The 13,619-nt window shown below is 35.6% G+C and overlaps 6 protein-coding genes across 6 annotated transcripts; 1 reads left to right on the top strand and 5 right to left on the bottom strand.

Annotated features, from left to right (window-relative positions):
- Positions 1 to 616: 616 nt before the first annotated feature.
- NAEGRDRAFT_81840 (uncharacterized protein) lies at positions 617 to 1,884 on the bottom strand. Its single transcript, XM_002670381.1, has one exon. The coding sequence runs from the start codon at positions 1,620 to 1,622 to the stop codon at positions 642 to 644; it is 981 nt and encodes a 326-aa protein (XP_002670427.1). The 5' UTR covers positions 1,623 to 1,884; the 3' UTR covers positions 617 to 641.
- Positions 1,885 to 2,337: 453 nt separating this feature from the next.
- Positions 2,338 to 3,912, bottom strand: NAEGRDRAFT_81839 (uncharacterized protein). The gene has a single exon (XM_002670380.1). It carries the CDS (start codon positions 3,857 to 3,859, stop codon positions 2,357 to 2,359), a length of 1,503 nt encoding a protein of 500 aa, XP_002670426.1. The 5' UTR covers positions 3,860 to 3,912; the 3' UTR covers positions 2,338 to 2,356.
- Positions 3,913 to 4,742: 830 nt separating this feature from the next.
- NAEGRDRAFT_60966 (uncharacterized protein) lies at positions 4,743 to 6,034 on the bottom strand (the record flags this gene model as incomplete). The annotated part of the gene is made up of 4 exons (XM_002670379.1): positions 4,743 to 5,377; positions 5,431 to 5,721; positions 5,784 to 5,853; positions 5,942 to 6,034. 4 exons carry the CDS (start codon positions 6,032 to 6,034, stop codon positions 4,743 to 4,745), a joined length of 1,089 nt encoding a protein of 362 aa, XP_002670425.1.
- A 133-nt stretch (positions 6,035 to 6,167) lies between these two features.
- Positions 6,168 to 9,544, bottom strand: NAEGRDRAFT_81838 (uncharacterized protein; the record flags this gene model as incomplete). The annotated part of the gene is made up of 1 exon (XM_002670378.1): positions 6,168 to 9,544. The coding sequence occupies one exon, from the start codon at positions 9,542 to 9,544 to the stop codon at positions 6,188 to 6,190; it is 3,357 nt and encodes a 1,118-aa protein (XP_002670424.1). The 3' UTR covers positions 6,168 to 6,187.
- A 457-nt stretch (positions 9,545 to 10,001) lies between these two features.
- On the top strand, positions 10,002 to 11,261 carry NAEGRDRAFT_81837 (uncharacterized protein; the record flags this gene model as incomplete). Its single annotated transcript, XM_002670420.1, has 1 exon — positions 10,002 to 11,261. One exon carries the CDS (start codon positions 10,002 to 10,004, stop codon positions 11,259 to 11,261), a length of 1,260 nt encoding a protein of 419 aa, XP_002670466.1.
- A 156-nt stretch (positions 11,262 to 11,417) lies between these two features.
- Positions 11,418 to 13,334, bottom strand: NAEGRDRAFT_74532 (uncharacterized protein; the record flags this gene model as incomplete). Its single annotated transcript, XM_002670377.1, has 1 exon — positions 11,418 to 13,334. The coding sequence occupies one exon, from the start codon at positions 13,332 to 13,334 to the stop codon at positions 11,418 to 11,420; it is 1,917 nt and encodes a 638-aa protein (XP_002670423.1).
- Positions 13,335 to 13,619: the final 285 nt, after the last annotated feature.

Raw genomic sequence — 13,619 nt, 5'->3', positions numbered from 1 at the left:
TTATAATATCATGATGTTGGTGATGATGATGTAGTTTTGTGTTCTGTACAAAAAATTGATAATGATGATGTATATGTGTTATAAAACTATACTTCTTAGAGTAATTGTTGTTATTTGTTTGTGGTCGAATTAATTCCGAAATAATCTTTCTCAGGTTGTTGTTGTTGTGGTGATGGAGTTGTGTATTGTTGTTGTTGAAAAGATTGTCCACGACTCTTGGTTTTGTTTTTGTTTAAATTGGGAAAGGAATGATTCAAAGAGAACTCCCAAAATTCTCTCTCAGATTGTTGAGAAGATTATGGTCACACAAAGCACACACTTGCTCTCACAGAAAATCTTCGTTTCTTCTTCTTTTTGCTGCCCAACAGTATTGCTTGTCGATGTTTTTTATCACATGGAATTGAATAATATTTCTAGCTTGGAGAACAAAGCTACCAAATGGTATCTATATGATTTCTAATTGGAAATGGAACCTTAGAAAAATATGTAAAAACAATATTATGGAGCGAAAGGCTCAAAGCTCATTGGACTATAATCTAATGGTCATGTAATATTTGGGGGCTGCTCCTCAAATGATGCAGGGTTGATTAGATATTTAACAATTTTGATTCTAATTAGAGTTGAAGAGCAATGCAATTTATTTAATCTTCAAAGGAATCGTCTGGAATCAAGTCAGTGAGTGAACAGAAAGAGCCACCTCGTTGAGCCATGTAGAAACGATTAAGAGTGGTTTGAAATTCTTTGGGAAGGAGTCCTATTTCTTCCTGCAGGTACAACTTGTCGGCTTGCTCGTCTTCTTTGGTTGAGATTGGGTCTAGGAGAGTATTGGTGAGCATTCGATTAGTTCTCCTCTCGAGATTTCTTCTAAGGAGAAGCAGGGTGATTCCTTTTTCTAAGGGTAATTCATCTACAGCTTCCAGTGCTGTGGAAGCTCTTTGGAAATCATACGAAAACGATACCAAAGAATTAGACCGAAATGACTTTGAAACACCCTGTTTCAGGGTTGAGTGAAGACACTCTGCATCTCGTTCAATCTTAGTGAGATTATCAACAATCTCATTAATAATATCCATTTGTGAAATGACATTACAACAGCACTCCATTTTTCTGTGATGAGAAGGAGTAGTTATATATATTGTCTCTGCCAATAAGGACAGCTTTTTACATTCAGTTCTAATAAACTCAATCTTGACTCGAATAAAACCAGTGACATCATCTGACTTGCCCTTCTTATAATTCAATAGAAAATCTTTAAACATTCTACAAGCACCTATCAAGAGCACTTTTCGTATTTCAAACTGACTTGCCATCTCTGCTGTACTCTTCAAATGATTCTCCACAAACTCTTGCGAATAACACAGATGCGAAAGTGAGGAATTTCTCTTAGATGTATTTGAGTTGGAACCACTCATTGTCGAAGTGGTACTATTAGTTGAATAGTTGCTTTGATTATTTGGAAACTGAGGACTAAACGATGAGGGTGATGAAGGTTGTAAAGAATTGGAACGAAGTGCTCGATTCTGAATAACATAACTCCTCATTGATGTTGTGTCTCCACTATCTGAGAGACTCATGGGTATCAGATCGAAATCATCTGCCCGCGTTCCACTTATTATGATCATAATACTCGTTATTGAATACTTGTTGTTGATGTTCTTCTTCAATTGGATGATGAAGTTAAATGTATTGTTCTTATTCTTTTTTCTTATTAAATTATTTACAAATGATGATAATTGGGAAGATCAAGCGGATAAGGATGAATTGTTGAAGGTTGTCTGTTTTTGAATCAATTCAATCATCCGATGTTATGAATCTTCTTGGTGTCGCCTCTTCTTTTTTGATGCAGCTAACGTCAACGAACGGCTAGAGTTTCAGGTTTCGCGGTTGACCTTTTTTTTTAATTTTTTCAGTAGAGAGATTCCTTAGATATCAATTGTTAGGTGAGGTTGAATACTTTGGGAAAAGGGCGGGAGATTTTGAATTTCATTTTATTAAGGAGGTTTCAATTTTTGGGAGAGACAAGTGACTTGTATTGATGCTGACTTGTGTCATCATTGATTTAAGGATCGTTTCAGAGTTTTGCTTTTGGATTTTTTTTATTGTGAGAGATTAGGGTGAAGTGATTTTTTGTAAATTTTAAAGGTGTATGTCACTAATCATAATGATGTGCGTTTAATGTCACCGTTATTTGAGAGATAATAAGTTTAGATTCAATACTAAATTACTATTAATCAACTTCAGTTATATTCGAGTAAGAAATTGACAGATCAATACTATTCGAAAGATTGCACTGAAATATTCAAATATTAGCTTTTCGAATAGTTTTGATTTCAAACAGAGAGAAAATTTACATTTTTTATTGTACAGACAAGTCAATTTCTTCAGAACGATTCTCTATCTGAAAGTTACTATTCGAAAGTTGATTTTCCATTGACGAGGAACCTTCTTGATTCTTATTTTCAGTTTCCTTGGAAATTAAGAAACTTTGAAGAGCACTTTGATATTCATTCTCTGTGAATGCCATCTTTTTCGTGAGGAAATCTGTCCAGAATGTTTCAGATTTCAAATCTGACATTCTGACAGGATTATAAATGTCAATGTCACATCTATTGATTTTATCCACAAATTCTTCATATCTTTTCTCTATTAACATTAAAATTCCCTGTTCAATATGCAATTCTTTAGTGACAGTTCTAAATTGACTGTTTTGAACTCGCTCAATAACTTTTTCCATCACTGATTGACCAAGTTCATCAATTATTGAAGATCTATAAAACTCCATAGAGTTTCTTCTCTTTGAATCTTGATTTCCAAGAACCATACTACTTGGCCTTTCAATTGCAGAAGCTCCTCTTCTTCTTCCAAATAAGGAATTGTTTCGTTTAGGTTGGATAGGTTGTTCAATAGGTTTCTTCTTATTTCCTCTACATCTACGATGCATTCTTTCTAAATCTCTTTCAAGATCTGATAATTCTCTACCAATTATTTTCAAAATGACAGATTCACAGCTGACATTTCCAAATAATTGTTCATCTTCAATGCTTGTTGGTGAACGCGTGTCATGTATTGTTGAGGCACCTGTCAGATGTAAAACTTCTTGTTTGTAGCTTTCAGAAATCAACAAGGATAATCTGAAAATTTCCAGATTAATCGAATTCAATTCGCTCTTTACAACTTTAAGATCATTTTCAGTGGTTGGAGGTAAACCAGTCGTTTCGACAACTGACATTTGTGCCAAAACATAGGAAACATTCTGAACTTGATGTGGTTTAGCTCTTTCAATCAAAACATCAAGTAAAGCTCTCAAACGTTTACAATTCGAATAAATGACAACTTTCTTCATTTCAAATTCTTTAAATAATTGCTTTCTTCTTTCTTCTCTTGTTGGTTCTCTCACCAAGTTTCTTGGAGATGATGGTTGTTGAGGGCTATTACGAGGAGATGAAGCACCACCATTAATGCCTCTAGGACTTGTACTGCCGTTATTACTTCCATTCGAAACATTGCTGGTTCCTCTCTTTCTGGTGAATGAAAAAGGAGAACTAATTGCTCTGTTTCGTGTATTGTTAGTAGTTGGAGAAGTGTTGGTTGGACTTGTTGGTTGTTGCTGTTGATTGTTGCTGTTTGTGGTTGGAATGGAAATTGATGGAGAACGAAAGTGTCTTTGAGTTTGTTGATTTCTTGGACTCAATGCAAGTGCTGCAATTTGATCATTATCTCGTTGTCTATTTTCTGGAGTTGGTGGTGGCTGATAGATTTGAGTTGTTGGTGGAATAGTTGTTGTAGGTGAGTTGGGAGGAGGTGAATCATTGTTGCTATTATCACTCTTAAAGAAGGGTATTAAATTCTTGAGGACCATTTTGAAAAAGAATTCTTGGTTAAGTGGCCAATTATTGAATGGTTTTGTTGTTTTCGTAGTTTTTTTTTAAAGTGAGGGAAAATGACAGATTGAGTAGTCTTGTTGAGGGTTGTACATTTTATCATCAACGGCAGAGAGTTCATTAAGTGTCATAATGGGAGATGGATCTCTCGCTGTAGATGGCATTATATTACGATGAGGTGTTGTTGTTTTCTTGATGATTGCTGACTTGAAGAAGTAAAAAACTCCAGAAACAATTGACTCTTGTGGTATTGAGGATCTAACAGCGATTATATCTCTCAAAATAGAACATTTCTCATATTGTGAACATCAATTCTTTTATCTTTCGTTAGAAAATATTCGAAATTCCCGGGGGGGGAGATCTCCAGTCTATGGTCCACTCTATTCCTTATTAACATATTAGTTCTCTACAGTTTTCTAACCACCTAAATATGAACCCTATTATTATTAGATTTATTAAAAAAAAATGTCACAACCTAATTACATGGTCAACCCACATATGTGATGGAATTGGTAGAATCAAATACTGATATACTAATTGTCTGCACTAAACCAATAAACAAACTTTCTCTTACTATAATGTCATTCTTATCAACGAAATTAAAATAAGTTTCCGAAGCTGAAAAGAATTGTTTAAAAGTAAAAATGTGGTTAAACATATTGTTCATGTGATGTATCAAGAAAACTATCAACAAATTAAATGAAATTATGTTTGTGAGCGGAGTAGTCAACAACAATCCAATTTTTTAAATTATTTTTTTTAATTACAAAAGCGTCACTGTAGAGACTAAAAATGGTGTTCCCGCCAGGCAGACCTCCAGTGGTTTGTCAGCACTAGATCTCCCCCCGGAAATTCCACAAACTACACATCTGGACTACTCCAAATTGATTGAGCTGAAGGTATAAAATAACCCATACCAACAATTAGACCATCTTTCCAAACACCCTTATATACAGATCCATCTTGCAATGTTAAAACACCTTCTCCTTCCTTTCTTCCATTCTCGTACGTTCCCTCAAAAATACTTCCATCTGAACTTCTAACAATTGCCTGACCATGTTTCTTATCATCCACAAAGTTTCCCTCGTAGCTCGATCCATTGGCATACTCCAAAACCCCATAACCATTGGCATGATCATTCTTCCACTCTCCATCATAAATGTCACCATTTCTATAGACCAGTGATCCCTTTCCATGTTTCTTGGCATTGACAAATTCTCCAACATACTTGTCACCGTGAGAGTAGGTCAGTGTACCCATTCCATGTGGCTTATCAGTTTTCCAGCTTCCTTCATAGACCTCTCCATTGGCATACCTCAGAATACCCTTACCATGCTTTTGATCATTAACAAACTCGCCTTCATATCTATTACCATTTTGAAATTTATATAGACCCTGTCCATTCATTTTGCCATCTTTCCACTCTCCCTCGTAAATACTTCCATCACTATATAGGTACTTTCCAATGCCTTCCATTTTACCAAATGCCCAATCGCCTTATTAGAAAATCAACATGGTTAGTTTCATGAATTGAATTCATCTACTCTACCTTCATATCGTTCAAAGATTGATCCATTCTCTCCAGCATAACTCATTATTCCCTTTCCATGTCTTTGATCATCCACAAACGATCCTTCATATCGATCTCCCTCAGCATAACAATAAATTCCCTCACCATTCATTCTTCCTTCCTTAAATTCTCCATCATATCGATCACCATCGGAATAGTACAGAACGCCTCGTCCACTAATTACTGAATCGGCCCACTCTCCAACATATCGATTTCCATTGGCGTAGAGGAATGTTCCTTTTCCATTAATTTGATCATTTATCCATTCGCCTATTTAATATAATAATTTGATGTAATAATAAGCATTGATGATGGTGAAGAAATTTCCTTACCTTCATAATAAGAACCATCGGAATAGGTAAAGGCTCCTACACCATGCTTTTTTCCTTTCACCCAATCTCCCTAAGCAATACAAGCATTAAGATAAATTATATTAATAATCAATAGTTATAATAGTTATGATGAATGAGTAGAACAACAATATACTCACTTCATATTTCTCTTGATTGGCATAGATCATGGTTCCTTTGCCATGAAAACAGCCATCCTCAATTTCTCCCGAATAAATTGATTTTCCACTCATATCGCTCTGACCTTAACAAACCGATTGTGAATTCACGTTTTATTGCTTCGATGGAAGAATTTTCTTTTTTTTTGATTTGAGAAATTTGAGAAACGATAACAAGGAAATGGCGGGAAAGATTAACCTTAATAATAATTTGAAGAGTTTGTTTACTTAATTTTTAGTGGCAACAAAGTAGAGGGAAGGTGAGGTGTTAGAATTTTCCTCATTGATTTCAATTAGACCCTTTCCAAGACATTTCACATGTTTGAATTGAGCATTGAGTAATTCAGTGGTGATTTCCTGTTGAGTGAACATGCCAAATTTGTTGAGATCAAAGAGAACATGTCTATCAAATATAAAGTTATCACCACTTTCTGCAATGACTCTCTCGACAACGCAATGTTGAGCGTGAACCAACATTCGAATTTCCTTTCTCTCACCCTTATCAGAATCCACTCTATACAACAAGTTACCTTCCCTAATGTAGACATCGAAGGGAACTTGCTCATTTCTTGAAGTGGAAGCAATACCAACATGTCCATCTGTGGCAACATAATTCAATTCCCTCAACTTGGCAAATTTACCTTCCTGATCCAATTTAAAGTTTGTAGTGTTGAAAATTAATTTTCCACCATCATTTAAATGCTCATAGCAATTCTTAACAATCATTTCCAATCCTTCCAAATTCATTGCATAATTTATGGCCTGTCTTATGACAATCAGGTCGAATTTTTCATTATTGACTTTCAAATCTTGCATGGAAGTAACATGTTTTGAAATTCCATTAGAAATCTCCTCTCCAAAATTATCAATGAATTTTTTGTGGGCATAGTTCAACATTTTGTCACTCTGATCGGCGAATGTAATATTCTTGAGTCCTCTCTCGTACATGAGTCGTGAAACTTCACCAGTTCCACAAGCCAAATCCAAGACCTTGACCTTTTCCTTATTTTCAAATTCTCTATCCAAGATATCGATTAAATCTGTAGACTTTTGGAATCTTGCATAGATCATATCGTAGAGGTGAGCAAACTTGAAATAGGCGTGTCCTTCTCCGAGTGCATCAATAGCCTCTTCAATTCTTGAACTGTTAGAGACTGAAATGACACCATGATCTGGTATTTCCACAATCTTTTCATTGTTTGACATTTTTCTAGCTACAGCATCGACATCCTCTTGAGTACCTGGTGAATAGTCAAAATCAGTCTTGTTATCACAACTTGGGAAGATGTGAGCATGTAAAATCAAATTAACCAACGGTCTATTCTCAAATAACCATCCAGCAACATTAGCATTGAGAGAGGCCTTTTGTCTATGAGTTGAATGAACATGCAAAGTTCTTGCTTGGAAATCAACTTTGGAAATGTAGGTAATATCCTTAATACTTGGTTGACTTTTATCACTTCCTCTGGAAGTAATCAAGAAGCCACTATATGGTTCTGGGGCACGCATTGCTACAAATCCAAAATGTGAATTCATATCTGAAATTGTTTCATCCTTAAAATAGCTATCAAATAATCCCAAAGTATATCCTTTTTGGATGTTGGAGAACATGGTCTGAATGGATTCGCCCATAACTTTTTCATAATTAATGTAATCCTTGTGATCAGAGGGAATAACAATTGTTTTGTAGTGTTTGTGGGAGACTCTCTTTTCGACATGAGTAGTCAATGCATTTGGTAGATCTCTCACTGATGTGGAAATGACGCTCTTCTCTGGTGTAATGATGGTAATAATTCTCTTTCCGAAATTAGACATGTCATCCTTTGTGGTTGTGTTAGCAACAGTGAGGTTACAATGATTTCTAATACCAGATTTGTAAGCTGTATCAATAAGTGTTTCAGTAGTGGCTCCAGCAAGCAATTTGAATCCGACAAGAAATACTTTAGGATTCCAGTGTTTCACCAAGGAAATAATCTTTGGCAACTTGACAAGTGTAAGGGTTTGAGTGTCGAGATCAGAGCTAATCTTTCCCTCATGAGCTTGTTGTACACCATAATCACTAACAGCTGCACTCAAAATGACGACGTCAGGATTACATTCAATGGTGGTTTGTTTTAGAACTTCAAGATACTCATCAAAGGTAAAGTAAGGAAGTAAAATCAAGTTTGGATATTTCTTCGAAGGAACTTTTCCATTCTTGCTGTGAATGTAATAAACTAAATGGCCCCTCTTTACAAATTCCTCGGCAATTAAAGCTCCTGTTGTGCCTGTAGAGCTGTTAGTGATATATCTGACTGAATCGATTGGAACAGCAGTTCCTCCAGAGGTGATAACAACCTTGAGTATTTGCTTATTAGGTTTTTCTTCTTCAGTGCTTATAGAACGAATGCTGGTTGTTTCATTTGGAGAGATGGTCCACTTGTGATAGGCAATCTTTAATCTTTCCAGGCCCTCTCTTAAAATATCTTCACTCTCGCAAAGCATAATATTAATGCGAGTCTCCAATCTCGAGCATCCATCCAAGTAGCAGTATCCACTTGGTTCTAACTCTAGCTCAAAATCATTCTTGGAGATTTCAAGTAATTTTTGGATACTTGCAACTCCTTCGTGATTGGAATTGAAAAACCTCAAATAGACAAAAATTCCACTTTCAATATTAGTCCATTCAATCTTTCCACTCCTCTTTTCCTCACCAAATATTTCTTCTAATAATTTAACAGTACATTGAACCCTCTTTTGAACGAACGCTCTCCACTCTGACAGGTACGATACATCTTGCAAAGCATTGGCACAAACTTGCTGACTCAGTGTAGAAGTAAACAAGTCCTGATCAATCTTCTCTCTGTACAATCTTCCACTGAATGATTGATTTCTTGTAATCAGATAACCAACACGAATTCCTGGAGCAAGAATCTTGGAAAATCCGCCAATTAAAGTTGTTTTCTCTGGAAGTATTTCAAAAAGAGTACTAGGCCTCTTCTCGGTGCCATACAGAAAATCATATGGATTATCTTCAATGATGGTCGTTTCAATTATATTCTTCGAAACAAGATTACAAAGGTCAGATTTTTCCCCTTCACTCAAAATATTTCCCGAATTTGGTTGATAATTAGAGCAAAGATAAATTACAATTCTATTTACAGAAGCAGCACTTTGAAAATTTTTAAACTTTTCCAACAATTCATCAATATTCTCAAATGTAATGACATCAATCCAACTCTTTCCCAAACAATACTTTTTAATTAATCTCACCACTCCAAAAAAGCAAGGTTGTTGCAACAAGACAATTGTCTTTCCACTCTCAACTTCACTTCCGAACAAGGTAGCAAATGAAATATTTAATCCCTGTTGAGCCGATGTAGTGATGAAAACATCATCGCTCTTCATCACAATTTTTTGATCATCACTTTCACTCCTTGAATTATTGTACAAATTTGCAATGGAATGTCTAATAAATTCTTCTCCTTTTGGAGTTCCATAATTAAATAAATTATTAACATTCACTTCGGAGAGACTCTTTTCAATCACCCTTTGAAGATTGGAATTGATTGGAAGAGAGCCTGTGGAGAATTTAATGATTGGCATTTTTTTTGATGAAGTCTATTAAAAGATTGTCATTTGGTGATGGAGATTGTGAACTTGGTTTACAATAAACACGTCAAATCAAACTAAGAAGAGTTTCAATGGATTTTACAATTAATAAAAAGAAATTGACCAAATAAGATCATAAGAAAATGTTTCTTGCAGTTATTGAGATTAGATATTGTTGTCCTTTCCAACAAAAAGGACTATTTTCCTTTTCAATACTCAAGATTTCCCATGTTTTCATTGTAACACTTTATTTTTGGCGCCAAAAAAAGATTCAACCAAAACCCAATTTTTTGCTTCACCTTGTTTTCGCTTGCTAAAAGCAAGATTCAAAAACACTTTGCGATTAAAAATAAATCAAAAAAATAACGCGAGACCTAGATACAACCTCTCGCACCCTAACGAATACAAACCGTTAAACTTCCACATCTGCGTATTCAGTCAAGCTTACAAAATGGAATCCCCATTATCCTCTTGTTCATCAACAAGCTCCTCTGTAACATGTTCTTCGATGATGTTGGCTAACGAGTCTATGGATCGCGAGTGGCAAATGATCCATATGGATGAGCAAGCTATCAAGAATGACATGTTATTAAACATTGCAAAGGTAACGTTTCTTATTTCCAGTCGAACTGACCCTGATATTGACTTTGTGCCTGAAAAACTATACAGTAGTTTGAAGTACAAGTTCAAAATTGACGTAGAAACTTGTGGCAATTCCTCCTTTTCAGAAAGCCAAATCTTATTGGCAGACATTGATATTATTGATTCTCAAGGCAGCTCATTATTGGGATCTAAGAATGGTGAACAATCAGGTAAGAAAAAGGAACTCCTTAAAGGAGTAACTCACCTATCCCTTGAAGAGAAGAAGAGAAAGCCAATAATAGCAAAGAAGAGATTGAATCGTAAAGATGAAAAAGATCTTTCCGATTCTGAAATCTGTACAGGTAAGAGTAGAACATTGAGTTGTACTTCCAAGTTTCAATTCAGTGAAGTTGCCTACCATCATCAAAAGGAATTTGTTAATTTCAAAGTCAGTTTATACAGTCTAGAAGGATATTCAGGTAAGACTCCTCTCTTGTGTATGGTAAGTGCTGCTTTTCAGATATATGGAAGAAGGACTACAGAACAAAGAGACGAAGAAGTCAGAAAAAAACGACAATATATGGAAATGAAACAACACCTCTTGTCCACATCCAATCAAGAATGTGAACAACCAATTATGAGTTTAAAGAAAGTTAAACTCGACAATACTTCCAATGATCAAGAAGATTTACTCCAAACCTATGAAAAGGAATTGCAAAATCTCCTCCATATATTCAAGGCCCTTTCTCCTGAAGAGCAATTAGAAGCATACAATAAGACTGTCGTTTCACTCTTAGACATTCCACAAGATATTGCAAATCAAACAGAACCTGCCTCATCTGTATTCAGTGATCCATTCGTGGAGGAGGCTTGTGATTGCATGTATTGGCTCACAGATGACAACTGTCCAAATTGTGCCCATCATAATACCAATAATAATGATCAATTCGATACCCTTTTTGGTAATGAAGAATTTTTGTCAGAAGAAGATTTTAAACTTTCTGACTGTTGTGGCAATTTTGCTCCTTCCAAATCTACTGACTGTAACAATCCACCTCATGACTTTGAAATTGACTTGTTCAACCAAAATGCATTCTCTGCTGACGAATCTGAGCTCTGCTTTTTCTAATAAATTATTTTCTGGTAAAATTGAATAGAGTGGCATTTTTATTTCGATATTCCCATTTTCCCCTTAATTAACAAGCTTAGTTAACAATGGAAATATTTCTTTGTGTACATATTACAAATCTAGCAATCAATAATAAATTAATTTTAATAAAACATTTTAAAAATCAAATTCTGAAAACGAAGACCTGATATCTTTGATGATATTGGCTACTTCCTTTTTCACATTCTTTTGTTTTCTTTCGTGTTGTTTTTGTTCTGACCTACTTTCTCTCATCACTTGTTTGAGGTCTGGAACTGTTAGTAAATTGAATCGTCTGGAATTTTGAAGAGGAAGCAAGTGAGACGTCTCTGGATTTGCATCTGGTTGTGTAATCTCAATAGTACAAGGACACTTTGGCTCAAGTTCTAAATCTCCCAACAAATCCTCGCATCCCTTCAGAATATCCATAATATTAGTACTAATTCCATCATTTTCTCTAAGGTAGGTTGAATTCTTCTCGGCGCTTTTTTTTCCTGCTTTTGAATTATTGAGACTAGTTGCTCTCCTTCTCACCGAATTTTCACTCTTTAACTTTTTCAATGATTTTAATGTTGGCTTTTCGCTCAAAATATCATCCAGTATATCATCACTATCACCAACACTTCGTCGCATTTTGTTTGTTTTCTTTACATCAATACTAGAACTTGGACTGATAGTAGAAGATTTGTCTAAGGTCAGACTATCAATCAGTGATCTCTCCTTTTCATCCATTTTACGAGAAAGAGAGTCATAGAGCAAATTTGGTGCACTAGCAATATTCTTCATTGAAGTCTCCCTCTGAGGTGGTGTATCAAAGAAAATGTCTGGTGATTCCATTGTTGCCGTCAAAGTTTGAGCCCTAGGAGGTGTTGAAATGGAAGCCAACTTCTTTTGGTTCATCATCATATCTACATCTAAGGTCGAAGTGAGAATGAGAGGTTGTTCATCCTCCTGCCTTGATATTTCACTTCCTGTATCACAATCATCCAGCTTGCTTACATTACTATTATTCACAGCATCTCTGTCAAACATTAACTTGGCTCCTACTCGTTTATGGGAACTGATAAGACTAAAACTATCTGTGGAAATTAGCTTATTTGGCATGATGAATGTTGATGGTTCATCTTCTGATTCATAAGCATCGGTATTTGATTTGTTCAAATTTGGAAGAGGTTCCAGGAATAGGGCAGATGAATTTGGCCCGTAATTTTCAGAGTTCGAAATCGAGGCTATAATATTGTTATTGTTGGCGTTTGGTGAGTTTGAAGGGCAGGAAGATGCAGCACCAGCTGTTAAGGAAGAGGTTTTGTTATTGTTGGTTGGGGATGAAGGAATTTCAGGAGAATCATTACTTCTATTCTTGATACTAGTGGTGTTATTATTATTACTCAATGAGGAAAGTTGTTGAGTATTGATATTCTTAGGTGATACAGCAGAGCCTTTGCCTCGTGATTTAGCGAGAGAGTTTAAGGCCTGGGTAGAAGATGTTCTTCTACCAAACTGAATAGGAGAGGTTGCTCTTGTATTAAGTGTCGATGATGTTTCATTGACTCGTAAGGTGTTATTCATAGAGCTATTTTCGAGTGTTTTGTTACTGAGAGAGGATGAATAAGTTGATGAGGAAATGGTTTGAAAGGAATCATTGCTAATTACTTGTCTAATTCCCAATATGTTGTTGGAAGATGATTGGTCTATTGACAAAGTATCAAGGGAAGGAGGAGTGGAAAGGCTATTTGGTTTGTTTGTTACTAAGGGAGGAAGCATGTTTTTTGAATTATGATGATGATTGGTATTATTGTGAGTATTATTTGTTAATCCTTGAGTAAAGCTAATTGAACCCTTTGGTGATTTCAAATGGGTGGGCCGTATTGAAGGCCTTTTTGATGAGAAGGGAAGTGAGGAAATAGACTGTCGATACCCAGCCTCCGTCTTATCCTCATCATGGGTTATTGTTGAGTTCGAAATGGATGAATCTGCATTGCTATTGCCAATCTTAATATTGGGAAGTAAATTGTTTGAGGAAGTGGGCGGTAGAATACTACGAGAATTGCCCATTTTTTTTAACTGAGCAAAAACTCGACTATGCAAGTTTGGCAGTTGGTAAATGTGGATCCCTTCTTTTAATATGAGGAGGGTTGTATAACGGCCTTATTAGGATGGTGTGTTCTTTTTTACCAAACGCAACCAGAATCTAAGTTGATGATTCATCTTCGGATATTTTATTGCCCAATGACTTGTTTTGAATTTTGGCTGACGGTATCTTGATGAATGTTTGCATTGAAGGAAATTTTAAAACCCTTAGACGAGCTTATCTCTCTCTATGTCTCGCCTTCGAGGTTA

Source organism: Naegleria gruberi (assembly GCF_000004985.1).
Source record: "Naegleria gruberi genomic scaffold NAEGRscaffold_71, whole genome shotgun sequence".
In the NCBI taxonomy this organism is placed as follows: domain Eukaryota; phylum Heterolobosea; class Eutetramitea; order Acrasida; family Naegleriidae; genus Naegleria; species Naegleria gruberi.
Note: the sequence above shows the minus strand (reverse complement) of the source record. Positions and strands in the feature narration are given on the sequence as shown.

What these genes read in the sequence shown, in the direction of transcription:
- NAEGRDRAFT_81839 (XM_002670380.1), bottom strand. Translation starts at nt 3,859, where the DNA reads ATGGTCCTCAAGAATTTAATACCCTTCTTTAAGAGTGATAATAGCAAC.
- NAEGRDRAFT_81840 (XM_002670381.1), bottom strand. Translation starts at nt 1,622, where the DNA reads ATGATCATAATAAGTGGAACGCGGGCAGATGATTTCGATCTGATACCC.